The sequence below is a fragment of the Lytechinus variegatus genome, chromosome 4 (assembly GCF_018143015.1).
Source record: "Lytechinus variegatus isolate NC3 chromosome 4, Lvar_3.0, whole genome shotgun sequence".
NCBI lineage: Eukaryota > Metazoa > Echinodermata > Echinoidea > Temnopleuroida > Toxopneustidae > Lytechinus > Lytechinus variegatus.
The window spans coordinates 44,602,326-44,616,834 of record NC_054743.1 but is presented as its reverse complement, the minus strand read 5'-3'; the positions used below and the strand labels follow the sequence as shown (position 1 = coordinate 44,616,834).

At 34.3% G+C, this 14,509-nt stretch overlaps 2 protein-coding genes across 2 annotated transcripts in view; both read right to left on the bottom strand.

Moving 5' to 3' along the window:
• Positions 1-1,129, bottom strand: part of LOC121413010 — a 28,820-nt gene extending 27,691 nt beyond the window's left edge. Inside the window, exons 1-2 of the mRNA XM_041605773.1 lie at positions 1,085-1,129; positions 552-716 (exon numbers count right to left, since the gene is read on the bottom strand). Of these exons, the coding sequence (XP_041461707.1) occupies positions 552-716; positions 1,085-1,129 (210 nt within the window). The remainder of the gene's footprint in view (positions 1-551; positions 717-1,084) is intronic.
• A 4,021-nt stretch (positions 1,130-5,150) lies between these two features.
• LOC121413009 lies at positions 5,151-14,509 on the bottom strand. The gene is made up of 3 exons (XM_041605772.1): positions 14,435-14,509; positions 6,141-6,305; positions 5,151-5,387 (listed from the first exon to the last, which is right to left on the bottom strand). Exons 1-3 carry the CDS (start codon positions 14,507-14,509, stop codon positions 5,166-5,168), a joined length of 462 nt encoding a protein of 153 aa, XP_041461706.1. The 3' UTR covers positions 5,151-5,165.

Sequence of the window (14,509 nt, the reverse complement as noted above, 5' to 3'; positions counted from 1 at the left end):
ACATCGTTATATGAAAAATGGTAGTATTATGTACATATGTATCCTTATACATAGCCCTTGGTGTGGGATGTCATTAACATTTATATTTTTTCATCATCCCCCACTACTTGGACCTCATTTATGCGAGTGAAGAATCAATTTGATAAATAAAACAGAAAAAGAAAATAATTCTAAATATTTTTTTCGTGGGATATAATTCGGTTGCATCAAACACAATTTAGAAGCTACGTTAATTGATTGAGCGAATTTGGCCACATAAAGTAGTTCATGGGGGCATTATTGATAAATCAGTTTTTCGCAGATTCTAAGAAATAAAAATGAAAAGAGAAACAATTATGGAATGATTCCTTAATTTTCTTTGGTAAGGACCTGTTGACTATTGACTATTAAATTACAATTGATTTCAATAACAATTCAAGAAAAGATTCATTGCAAAGTGATACTGGCAATTTTAATTTATAAAAGGCATCGCATCATCAAGAGACAATTTGAAGAGCATTATGGTTTCATTACTGACCCTTTACGTATAAAGACCTCTTACTATATATTACCTTTGTAGTTGATGCCATCGATGATGCTGTTGAGTAGAAGTCATCATGATACTGACCGTAGAGTTTGAGCTTCTCTAGATGATTCATCTTACAGATGAACTTAGCGAGATCACGCGATGCAAACGGACGTTGACTGAGATTCTCTCTGAGATCAAGAATCTCAATCTGATAAGATAGTAGCATGAAAATGAATCCAAAATTACTTTACAATCCTACAGTTCAGTGTGTATTGAAATCATATCAACCTTATAAATCATTAATTTCAACAGCACAATAAGACACTAAGTTGTATGACAGTATTCATGGTAAAACAGCTATGGAATATACAAAAATCGACAAAATCAACAAAAATGAAAAAAAAATTAGATTCCTTTATGCGTGTTTCCTACAACATCATACCCCTCATTTGGGAAATTATCATTCCGTTTATTAACTGAAAATAGAAGCAGAAATAAAAAAACTTGTTAAAAGCTGTTACACACGGCTCATTTCGCATTGCAGCATCATGCAATTGCTGTGTACAAAAAACAAACCGTCCCCAGAGTTAAAAGAGAAACTTTTAAAATATCTTTTGCCATGTTTATATCTTTTGACAGATATTTCTCACTACTGAACTTAAAACAATAGAGATTTGCAAATTGCAAGCGGTTTATCATACAAAATATAATCAATATGCTTTTATGTCTTAACCGTTACATAAAATGTTCATATTGCATTGTAATAAATTGAAATAAGAAAATGAAACATTTAGTATCCCATAATTAGTAAACATCTGGAATAAAATTATTGGAAATGGTTTTTTGATTGATTTGAGTAGGTATGGGTGTCAACATTTACCAAAAAAAGTTAGGAAGAATACGGTATGGGAAAAGTGTTTTTTCAAGGTCAAAGGTCAATGACCTTTTTTAAACATACTGTATCATGGTATCTCCCAGATAAAATATCACAGGTTGGTGATTATGGGGTCAAAATGCACAAATTCTTACAAGAAGATCAAATAAAATCAAATCAAGTACCTACAATGCTCATTCACTGATGAAATTCAAGGTCAAAGCCTTTCAAAGGTCAGTGACCATTTTTTACATTATATACCATATGGGATATAATGGTATCTCTGAGATGAAAAGGCACAGGTTGGTGATCTTGGTGTCAAAATGCAGAGGTTCTTACAGGAAGATCAAGTAAAATGAAATTAAGTCCCCAGAATGCACATTAAACAAAAACATTAAAGGTCAAAGCCTTTCAAAGGTCATTGACCTTTTTAAAATTATATACCATATACGGTATAATGGTATATCTGAGAGATGAAAAGGCGCAGGTTGGTGATCTTGGTGTCAAAATGCACAGAACAAAAATTTGAACACAAATTTAATAGTTGATTCCTTGACCAATGATGACGTCAAAATACAAGTTCGAGGTGAAATCGAGATCAAATAGCACTTTTCAATATATATTGTAGTAATGCATTGCCAAAAATGTTAAAAAAATCATGTATGATATAATTAAAAATGGTAAGTTGTCTAAAGTAGCAGCATTTACATATGCATTTCATAAATCTAAATCAAGGTACTAATTTCTCTGTAGTAATAGGTCACTAACATCAAATGCTACAATACTATAAACTATAATTTAATCTGTGAATGGAAAGGATAGGCCTAACTCTAATAGCAAGCATCATCCAAGAATATTTTCATATAGCCAGGGACAATGATGAAGAATTAAAAAAGGGCAATCATTAGAGCTACAGCTTTTGTCATAGTAATTGAAGTTAAGTGTCTCAACTTCAGCAAAGAGTAATGAAACTCTTGAAAACCTTCTGACATTTTCAGGACTTTGATCTGGCCCATTCAATGAAAGCCTAAAATGTTCTGTCAAGGGATATCAGACCAGGGTCTACATAATTACTGATATGTTGCATAGCTTGATTCTCAAGAACTTGACGTGGTGCTGTAAGAGTTTTGTTAGGTTGATGGATGTGTACTTTAATGCTATTATCTCCTTTTGAATTTCATTATCATGTGCCTAATTTGTGCATGATAACACTCAGTTATTCCGAAGCAAATATATGATCATTGTACAAACTGATACCTAGTAGAAGTAGCATCATGGGTGACCTACGGCAGAGAGTAGAAATTAAGTTTTGTCCTGCAGCATTAGCATCTCAAGAGATTCTTGCAACTTGCAATGAGAGGTAATTACTGATATAAAGGGAATTCACCTTTGTGGAAGTTGAGGTACATGTAGCTCTAATGATGGCCTTCACTTCATCATCATCCCTCTGCTGTTTGGAAATGCTTTCAGATGATGCTAGCTGTGACATGAGAGTTAGAACTATCCTAACCATTTTCAAAAGATTAAACTAATAGTTAATAGTATTTATTATAGCATTGAGGTGAGCGGCCTATCACTGGAAAGAAAAAAAAACAACAATATTGATTTAGATATTATCATGCATTAAATGCTGTTACTTGAGATAAAAATCATATATACAGTGCGTATCAAAAAAAGTTTACACTTTGGAAAAATCCTGTAAAATTATACATTTTTAATATCCTGAAGATTTTTCCACATTTTAACATTAGTACAGATCTATTAAAGCAAATGACGACATACTGTCAAAAAATATTTCCACTTGAGTGAGCACAACTTACTTTTGAAAAGTTAGTGAAAAATAATTTGCGCAGAACTGTGAAAAAGTTATGCGAATAAAAGTAGACCTTAGTCATGAAGAACATATGATATTTAGCAAGTAAAATTGATTTGAAGATATCTTCTACCTTGTTTGACTTGTTTCCTTGCCCAAAACACTTCGAAGAGTGCATTTCGCCCCACCCCACTCCCCCACACACAGAGGCCATCGTGACGATATTTGCTTTACACTGAGCTGTGATTTACATGGAATTGCTTAAGCTTGATTTTCATTTTGTTAATCATTGCTAAGCTTGGGAAAAGTGTGAAGAAACAAGTATTAAATGAAAAGTGAAATGTAAACCCCTTTTCAATGATAAAAACTTAAAAAAAAAAAGTAAAGTAAAAAAGTAAAAAATACTGGAAATGTCTGATATAAACTTTTGTTCAAAGTCAGTTGTGTCCTCAGATCCAGCAGGCACAAATAGGGTAAAGATTGTGTTAACTAAGTGTTCAAATTCCAATTTGGGTGGTAAAATTGTTATAAAATGCTTGAATGTATCCATTTTATTTCAATTGACTAAAAGTGCGAGGGAAATGTATGAGAAATGTTTCGCAGGGTAAGTTTGATTTTGCCCTTTCCCCTTGACACAGCATGAAAACGAGCATTTCTGCGCAAATAGATTTCTACGAGCTCTACAGAAATGGACAGTGCTCACTCAAGTGTAACATTCTGACAAAACTTTTACTTTCATTGGATAGATGAGACCCAAACCCAAGATTATATGTGAAAAAAATACCCACATGTTGTATATTTTTTTAATTCCCAGGGCTTCTTCAAAGTGTAAACTTTTTTGATACGCACTGTATATGTATTAATACACACACACACACACACACACACATATATATATATATATATATATATATATATATATATATATATATATATATATATATATATATATATTTCATCTGATCTTGGATTTCAAGGGTGAAAGATTATTCTTTATATTTATTTTGGTGTTGTTTAACATTCTTGTACAAATCCTTGCATTCTGACACCAAAAACACCAACCTGTGCTGTTTTATCTTCGAGATACCATTATATAATATGGCATAAAATGTATAAAAGGTCAATGACCTTTGGCTTTAAATTTTATGGGTGAATGTGCTTATGTGCATTCTATGTCCTTAATTTTATTTATTTGATCTTCTGATCAGAATCTGTGCATTTTGACACAATAATCACCAACCTGTGCCTTTCCATCTCAGAGATACCATTATACAGTATGATGTATATAATGTAAAAAGGTCATTGACCTTTTGAAAGCTTTGACCTTGAATTTTATTGGTGAATGTCCATTCTAGGTACTCATATTTATTCTATTTTATCTTCTTGTAAGAATCTATACATTTTGACACCATGATCACCAGCCTGTACCTTATCATCTCAGAAATACCATTATACAGTATGGTATATAATGTAAAAAAAGGTCACTGACCTTTGAAAGGCTTTGACCTTGAATTTCATTGGTGAATGAGCACTATGTAGGTACTTTATTTGATTTTATTTGAACTTCTTGTAAGAATTTGTGCATATTGACACCATTATCACCAACCTGCGCCTTTCCATCTCAGAGATACCATTAAATATTATATATGAAAAGGTAATTGACCTTTGACCTTGAAAAAAACACTTTCCCCAACCCGTATTTCTCCTAACTTTTTTTTGGTAAATGTTGACACCCATACCTACTCAAATCAGTTGAAAAACCATTTCCAATAATTTTATTCCAGATTGGCTCTTTTGACGTCTAATTTAGGGATACTAATTGTTCGATTTTGTCAGTAGTGAGAAATTACATTTAGTCTGGTCCTTTGATCACAATTCAATAACAATTCAAGAAAAAATCATCAAAAAGTGGATTTGACAATTGAAGTTTATATAAGGTATCGCAGCGTCATGAGACAATTTGAAGAGCATTATGGTTTCATTAAGTACTGTCCCTTTACATATAAAGACTTCTTACTATATATTACCTTTGTAGTTGACGCCATTGACGATGATGTTGAGTAGAAGTCGTCATGATAATAACTGTCGAGTGTGAGGTTCTTCAGATGATTCATCTTACAGATGAACTGAGCGCAATCACGTGATGTAGACGGACGTTTACTGAGATCCTCTTTGAGAACAAGAGTCTCAATCTGATAAAATAGTAACATGAAAACGAATTCAAAATTAATTACATTCTTTACAATCCAATGTGTTTTGAAATCATATTAACCTTATTAATCATTAATTTCAACAACACAATAAGACACTAATGTTGTATAACAGTATTCATTGTAAAACAGCGATGAAAGATACCAAAAACGACAAAATCAACAACAATGAAAATTTGTTTTACAATTCCTTTATGAGTGTTTCCTACAACATCATACCCCTCAAAGCAGAAATCATTTTTTAACAGCTGTTACACACGGCTCATTTCGCAGTGCAGCATCATAAAATCACTGTGTACCAAATGCAAATCGTCAACAGAGTTAAAAAAATTAACTTTTTAAGTATATTTTGCCATGTTTTTATCTTTTGACAGATATTTCTTACTATTGAACTTAAAACAATAGAGAATTGCAAATTGCAAGCGGTTTATCATACAAAATATAATCAATATGCTTTTATGTCTTAACCGTTACATAAAATGTTCATATTGCATTATAATAAATTGAAATAAGAAAATGAAATATTGTTCGATTTTGTCGGTAGTGAGAAATTAAATTTAGTCATGTCCTTTGATCACAATTCAATAACAATTCAAGAAAAAAAAATCATTACAAAGCGGAATTGACAATTGTAGTTTATATAAGGCATCGCAGCGTCATGAGAGAATTTGAAGAGCATTATGGTTTCATTAAGTACTGTCCCTTTACATATAAATACCTCTTACTATATATTACCTTTGCAGTTGATGCCATCGACGATGATGTTGAGTAGAAGTCATCATGATGATATCCTTTGAGCGTGAGGTTCTTCAGATGATTCATCTTACAGATGAACTGAGCGAGATCACGTGATGCAGATGGACGTTCACTGAGATAATCGTTGAGAACAAGAGTCTCAATCTGATAAAAAAGTAACATGAAAATGAATTCAATATTACTTTACATTCTTTACAATCCAATGTGTATTGGAATTATTTTAACATTATCAATCATTAATATCAACAGCACGATAAGACATTTATGTTTTATGACAGTTTTCAAGGTAAAACAGCGATGAAATATACGAAAAACGGCAAAATCAACAACAATATTTTTTTTTAGATTCCTTTATGAGTGTTTCCTACAACATCATACTCCTCAAAGCAAAAATCATTTTTAACAGCTGTTACACACGGCTCATTTCGCATTGCTGCATCATGTAACCACTGTATACCAAAAAGCAAATCGTCCCCAGAGTTAAAAAAATATTTTTTTTAAATATCTTTTGCCATGTTTTTATCTCTCGGCAGATATTTCTTACTATTAAACTTAAATACAATAAAGAATTGCAAATTGCAAGCGGTTTATCATACAAAATATAATCAATATGCGTTTATGTCTTAACTGTTACGTAAAATGTTCATATTGCATTATAATAAATTGAAATAAGAAAACTAGAATTTAATTCGTCATGCGGACGAGTTAGGTGGTCTGTCTTTATACTCGCCATCATGATTTATAGACACAGATCTTCACGGATCAACACGGCAGCTTCACACGTATCTACACGGATCATGCCGGCAGAGCACGTAGTCAACACGGACCAACACGTCAGCAACACGGACCTACACGTCAGCTACACGGACCAACACGTCAGCAACACGGACCAACACGTCAAATGCGTTATCCATTGAGCCACGATTTTCCCCATAGAGATTACACGTAAGCAATTTTGAGAATTACAATTCAAATTTTGCAAGCGAAATACGGGCATGATCCCGGCATCTGATCAAAAAATGGAGGGCACACCTCCGAAAGCTAAGAATCTCAGCTACAACATACTAAAAGCTTAAGGAAAACTGACAAGAAAAAATGGAGATATGGCTTACGAAATAGCGGAATGTCGAATCTAGTTTTGAGAAAAAGTCATGTCCCATAGAGATTACACGCAAAATGAGGAAAAATGACATGCCTCTTTTTATCGCTGTTTTACGCAATGATGCGTTTCTCAAAACGGAAAATCATGTAACTAAGGAGAAAGAGTACATTCTAAACTACAACATATCGAAATCTGGGCGAAAAACAATCTATATTCGAGAAGTTACAACCGAATTTGCATAAATTTGATGACGTCATTTTTGAAAAAATGAAATTTTTAGTTTAGGCGCCATTTTGATGACGTCATGATATAATTTAGGGACATTGATGACATGAAATCAAATTTACAACTCATACTCTATCGATATATGAAAAAAAATTGGGGGTCAATGGACTATTTAAAGAGCTACAGTGAATTTTCAAGAGGCATGTTTTTGCCCATATATGGCCTATAGTGAGACCTCGCGCGCACACGTGCTGCAAACTTCAAGGGGTGTTAATTTCGTCATCAATGGTCGTAGAAGGTTGATCAAGGTATCAAATTGTTCAAAATTTTATTATCAATGCTAAGATGTAAAAAAAAACGGTGTTTCTGGATTGCGTTAAGGCGTTACGCGCGGAAGCGCGCGCGCAAAATTTTGAAATGCTTAAAATGACCTGAAACGTACTCTCGTTTGGTCATAAAGTGATTTTGAGCATTTTTAAATTTTGACGCGCGCGTACGCGCGCGTCGTGACCTCCAGGTGACCTTTGATGACATGACCTGATGACCCTTGACCTGAAGTTCATGTGATGATAATTTGATTGATTTTTGATAATTGATAATGGAGATATGATTGATAATGTTATTTTACAAAATGGCGCCTAGATGACGTCATCATGACCTGATGACCTTGAAAAGCTTCACTGCACGTGTCCATGACAGATCCTATAGATGACATAAAATTCAATGAAATTGAGCAAGTCCATTTTGAGATAACTTGGCGACAAGAAAATCCGTAAAAATAAATAAATAATAACTAGAATTTAATTCGTCATGCGGACGAATTAGGTGGTCTGTCATGATTTTTCATTCAGAGTCGGCTAATGTATAAAATGAATAATTTAGATATGATTGATAATCTTGATTCTAGACATCCTAAGAATAAATTTTGACCATTGCTCAATGTGATTATTAATGTTTCCCATAGACTTTACACGTAAGCAATTTTGAGAATTACAATTCCAATATTGCAAGTGAAAAACGGGCATGATCCCGGCATCTGATCAAAAAGTGAAGGGCACATTACCGAAAGCCCAGAATCTCAGCTATAACATATTAAAAGCTCCGGCAAAACTGACCAGAAGAAATGGAGATATGGCTCACGAAATAGAGGAATGTCGAATCTAGTTTTGAGAAAAAGTCATGTCCCATAGAGATTACACACAAAATACATGTGATATGAAAAAACAATTATAATCTGTTTTATCTTGCTAAATTTTAACTTTCATACCTTTTAATTATCATAAAGGATCATGTAAGAGGTGGCAAAAAGAAAAAAAAATGAAAAAAATCATCTTTTCTACCCCAGGAATCGAACCTCCGCCCTCGAGAAAGCAAGTCAAATGCGTTATCCATTGAGCCACGATATTCCCCATAGAGATTACACGTAAGCAATTTTGAAAATCACAATTCCAATTTTGCAAGTGAAATACGGGCATGATCCCGGCATCTGATCAAAAAATGGAGGGCACATTTCCGATAGCCCAGAATCTCAGCTACAACATGTTAAAAGCTCAAGGAAAGTTGACAAGAAAAAATGGAGATATGGCTCACGAAATAGAGGAATGTCGAATCTAGTTTTGGGAAAAAGTCATGTCCCATAGAGATTACACGCAAAATGAGGAAAAATGACATGCCTCTTTTCATCGCTGTTTTACACAATGATGCGTTTCTCAAAACGAAAAATCATGGTACTGAGGAGAAAGAGTACATTATAAACTACAACATATTGAAATCTGGGCGAAAAATGATCTATATTCGAGAAGTTACAACCAAATTTGCATAAATTTGATGACGTCATTTTTGAAAAAAATGAAATTTTTAGTTTGGGCGCCTATTTGATGACGTCACGATATAATTTAGGGACAATGGTGACATGAAATCAAATTTACAATTAATACTCTATCGATATATGAAAAAAAATTGGGGGTAAACGGACTTTTTAAAGAGCTACAGTGAATTTACAATAGGCATGTTTTTGCCCATATATGGCCTATAGTGAGAGCTCGCGCGCACACGTGCTGCAAAGTTTAACAGGTGTTAATTTCGTTATTAATGGTTGTAGAAGGTTAATCAAGGTATCAAATTGCTCAGAATTTTATTAGCAATGTAATGATATTAAAGAAACGGTTTTTCTGCGTTGCGTTAAGGTGTAACGCGCGGAAACGCGCGCGCATATGTGCGCGCGCGCAAATTTTTGAAATGCTTAAAATGACCTGAAACGCACCCAAAAAAATTTATAGGTCATTTAGACGATTTTTTTTACCTTTGACGCGCGCGTACGCGCGCGTCATTACCTCTACATGACCTTTGATGACATTAACATTTGACCCTTGACATGAAGTTAATGTCATGTATATATTGTTAATTTTTGACAATTGATAATGAAGATATGATCAAATGAAGAATTTTACAAAATGGCGCGTAGATGACGTCATCATGACCATATGACCTTGAAAAGCTTATTTTGCCGTCTCTATGATAGATTCTATATATGACAAAAAAATCAGCAAAATTGATTCAGCCAATTTCGAGAAAAGTTGGCGACAAAAAAATCGTTAAAAATAAATAAACTAGAATTTAATTCGTCATGCGGACGAATTAGGTGGTCTGTCATGATTTTTCAATGTTTTTGCCCATATATGGCCTATAGTGAGAGCTCGCGCGCACACGTGCTGCAGACTTTAACGGGTGTTAATTTTGTCATTAATGGTCGTAGAGAACTAAATTTGGTATCGAATTGCTCAGAATTATATTATCAATGCAATGATGTAAAAAAAACGGTGTTTCTGAGTTTCGTTAAGGGTAACGCGCGGAAACGCGCGCGCATTCGTGCGCGCGCGCAAATTTTTGAAATGCTTAAAATGACCTGAAACGTACTCTCGTTTGGTAAAAAAGTGATTTTGAGCAGTTTGAAATTTTGACGCGCGCATACGCGCGCGTCGTGACGTCCAGGTGACCTATGATAACATTACCTAATGACCTTTGACCTGAAGTTGATGTGATGTTAATTTAATTGATTTTTGATAATTGATAATGGAGATATGATTGATAATGTGATTTTACAAAATGGCGCCTAGATGACGTCATCATGACCTGATGACCTTGAAAAGCTTATTTTTACGTGTCCATGACAGATCCCATAAATGACATGAAATTCAATGAAATTGATCAAGTCCATTTTGAGATAACTTGGCGACAAAAAAATCGTTAAAAATAAATAAACTAGAATTTAATTCGTCATGCGGACGAATTAGGTGGTCTGTCATGATTTTTCATTCAGAGTCGGCTAATGTATAAAATGAATAATTTAGATATGATTGATAATCTTGATTCTAGACATCCTAAGAATAAATTTTGACCATTGCTCAATGTGATTATTAATGTTTCCCATAGACTTTACACGCAAGAAATTTTGAGAATTACAATTCCAATATTGCAAGTTAAAAACGGGCATGATCCCGGCATCTGATCAAAAAGTGGAGGGCACATTCCCGAAAGCCCAGAATCTCAGCTATAACATATTAAAAGCTCCGGCAAAACTGACAAGAAGAAATGGAGATATGGCTCACGAAATAGAGGAATGTCGAATCTAGTTTTGAGAAAAAGTCATGTCCAATAGAGATTACACACAAAATCATGTGATATGAAAAAAACAATTATAATCTGTTTTATCTTGCTAAATTTTAACTTTTATACCTTTTAATTATCATAAAGGATCATGTAAGAGGTGGCAAAAATAAAAAAAAAATCATCTTTTCTACCCCAGGAATCGAACCTCCGCCCTCGAGAAAGCAAGTCAAATGCGTTATCCATTGAGCCACGATATTCCCCATAGAGATTACACGTAAGCAATTTTGAGAATTACAATTCCAATTTTGCAAGTGAAATACGGGCATGATCCCGGCATCTGATCAAAAAATGAAGGGCACACTTCCGATAGCCCAGAATCTCAGCTACGACATGTAAAAAGCTCAAGAAAAGCTGACAAGAAAAAATGGAGATATGGCTCACGAAATAAAGGAATGTCGAATCTAGTTTTTGGAAAAAGTCATGTCCCATAGAGATTACACGCAAAATGAGGAAAAATGACATGCCTCTTTTCATCGCTGTTTTACGCAATGATGCGTTTCTCAAAACGAATATTCATGTTAACTGAGGAGAAAGAGTACATTATAAACTACAACACATGGAAATCTGGGCGAAAAATGATCTATATTCGAGAAGTTACAGCCAAATTTGCATAAATTTGATGACGTCATTTTTGAAAAAAATGAAATTTTTAGTTTGGGCGCCTATTTGATGACGTCACGATATAATTTAGGGACAATGTTGACATGAAATCAAATCTACAACTCATACTCTATCGATATATGAAAAAAAAATGGGGGTCAACGGACTTTTTAAAGAGCTACAGTGAATTTACAATAGGCATGTTTTTGCCCATATATGGCCTATAGTGAGAGCTCGCGCGCACACGTGCTGCAAACTTTAATGGGTGTTAATTTCGTTATTAATGGTTGTAGAAGGTTGATCAAGGTATCAAATTGCTCAGAATTTTATTAGCAATGCAATGATATTAAAAAAAACGGTTTTTCTGCGTTGTGTTTAGGTGTAACGCGCGGAAACGCGCGCACGTATGCTTAAAATGACCTAAAACGTACCCAAAAAATTTATAGGTCATTTGGACGATTTTTTTACATTTGACGCGCGCCTACGCGCGCGTCATGACCTCTACATGACCTTTGATGACATTGACAGTTGACCCTTGACATGAAGTTAATGTCCTGTAAATATTATTAATTTTTGATAATTGATAATGAAGATATGATCAAATGAAGAATTTTACAAAATGGCGCGTAGATGACGTCATCATGACCATATGACCTTGAAAAGCTTAGTTTGCCGTCTCTATGATAGATTCTATATATGAAGAAAAAATCAGCAAAATTGATTCAGCCAATTTCGAGAAAAGTTGGCGACAAACATAGGTGCTAAGAATAAATAAATAATAAATAAAGAAAATTCTGACGAAATCAATAGGTGATCTGTCATAGACAGACCACCTAATAAGAAGAAATTGACGAAACTAAGAAGTGATCTGTCATAAATGACAGACCACCTAACTAGAATTTAATTCGTCATGCGGACGAATTAGGTGGTCTGTCATGATTTTTCATTCAGAGTCGGCTAATGTATAAAATGAATAATTTAGATATGATTGATAATCTTGATTCTAGACATCCTAAGAATAAATTTTGACCATTGCTCAATGTGATTATTAATGTTTCCCATAGACTTTACACGCAAGAAATTTTGAGAATTACAATTCCAATATTGTAAGTTAAAAACGGGCATGATCCCGGCATCTGATCAAAAAGTGGAGGGCACATTCCCGAAAGCCCAGAATCTCAGCTATAACATATCAAAAGCTCCGGCAAAACTGACAAGAAGAAATGGAGATATGGCTCACGAAATAGAGGAATGTCGAATCTAGTTTTGAGAAAAAGTCATGTCCCATAGAGATTACACACAAAATACATGTGATATGAAAAAAACAATTATAATCTGTTTTATCTTGCTAAATTTTAACTGTCATACCTTTTAATTACCATAAAGGATCATGTAAGAGGTGGCAAAAAGAAAAAAAAAATCATCTTTTCTACCCCAGGAATCGAACCTCCGCCCTCGAGAAAGCAAGTCAAATGCGTTATCCATTGAGCCACGATATTCCCCATAGAGATTACACGTAAGCAATTTTGAGAATTACAATTCCAATTTTGCAAGTGAAATACGGGCATGATCCCGGCATCTGATCAAATAATGGAGGGCACACTCCCGATAGCCCAGAATCTCAGCTACAACATGTTAAAAGCTCAAGGAAAGCTGACAAGAAAAAATGGAGATATGGCTCACGAAATAGAGGAATGTCGAATCTAGTTTTTGGAAAAAGTCATGTCCCATAGAGATTACACGCAAAATGAGGAAAAATGACATGCCTCTTTTCATCGCTGTTTTACGCAATGATGCGTTTCTCAAAACGAATATTCATGTTAACTGAGGAGAAAGAGTACATTATAAACTACAACATATGGAAATCTGGGCGAAAAATGATCTATATTGGAGAAGTTACAGCCAAATTTGCATAAATTTGATGACGTCATTTTTGAAAAAAGTGAAATTTTTAGTTTGGGCGTCTATTTGATGACGTAACAATATAATTTAGGGACAATGGTGACATGAAATCAAATCTACAACTAATACTCTATCGATATATGAAAAAAATTGGGGGTCAAAGGACTTTTTAAAGAGCTACAGTGAATTTACAATAGGCATGTTTTTGCCCATATATGGCCTATAGTGAGAGCTCGCGCGCACACGTGCTGCAAACTTTAATGAATGTTAATTTCGTTATTAATGGTTGTAGAAGGTTGATCAAGGTATCAAATTGCTCAGAATTTTATTAGCAATGCAATGATATTAAAAAAAAACGGTTTTTCTGCGTTGCGTTAAGGTGTAACGCGCGGAAACGCGCGCAAATTTTTGAAATGCTTGAAATGACCTAATTATTGAAGGGTAAGGACGTGTTTTCTTTTTGCTCCAAGATTGACGTCATTTAATCATTAATCTTTGAAATCGTTAAAAAAACTTGTGTATCAATGTTGAGATCTCGTTCTGAGGCTTCCGTTGGTGACACTGGTTTTTGGAGTTTTTAAAGGATTTAATCTTGAAAACACAGTTAATACCCATTTTTTGAGGATTCTGTAAACGGACTGTGACCAAGAGAAGAGACAGTTGCATCCACATATCCTAGCAACGTAAAGCCAGGGTGCGTATCATTCCAGCTCCATCTTCATCAGCGCATCAAATTGTGGATACAACGCAGACTGGTTGGCAACCATTGATGCACCTGCTTGTAACTGTCTAGACGTCTTGCACCTGTTGCACCTGTAGCGCACACAACCTGTCGCGCACAACCACCCAT

Bases quoted from the DNA above. Each gene is read 5' to 3' on its own strand.
- LOC121413009 (XM_041605772.1), bottom strand. From the start codon at position 14,509: ATGGGTGGTTGTGCGCGACAGGTTGTGTGCGCTACAGGTGCAACAGGT. The intron at 6,306-14,434 runs GTGCATCAATGG...CTTTTTTATCAG, and splicing joins GTCTAGACAGTTACAAGCAG to ATTGAGACTCTTGTTCTCAA. The intron at 5,388-6,140 runs GTAATATATAGT...CTATTTTATCAG, and splicing joins CGATGGCATCAACTGCAAAG to ATTGAGACTCTTGTTCTCAA.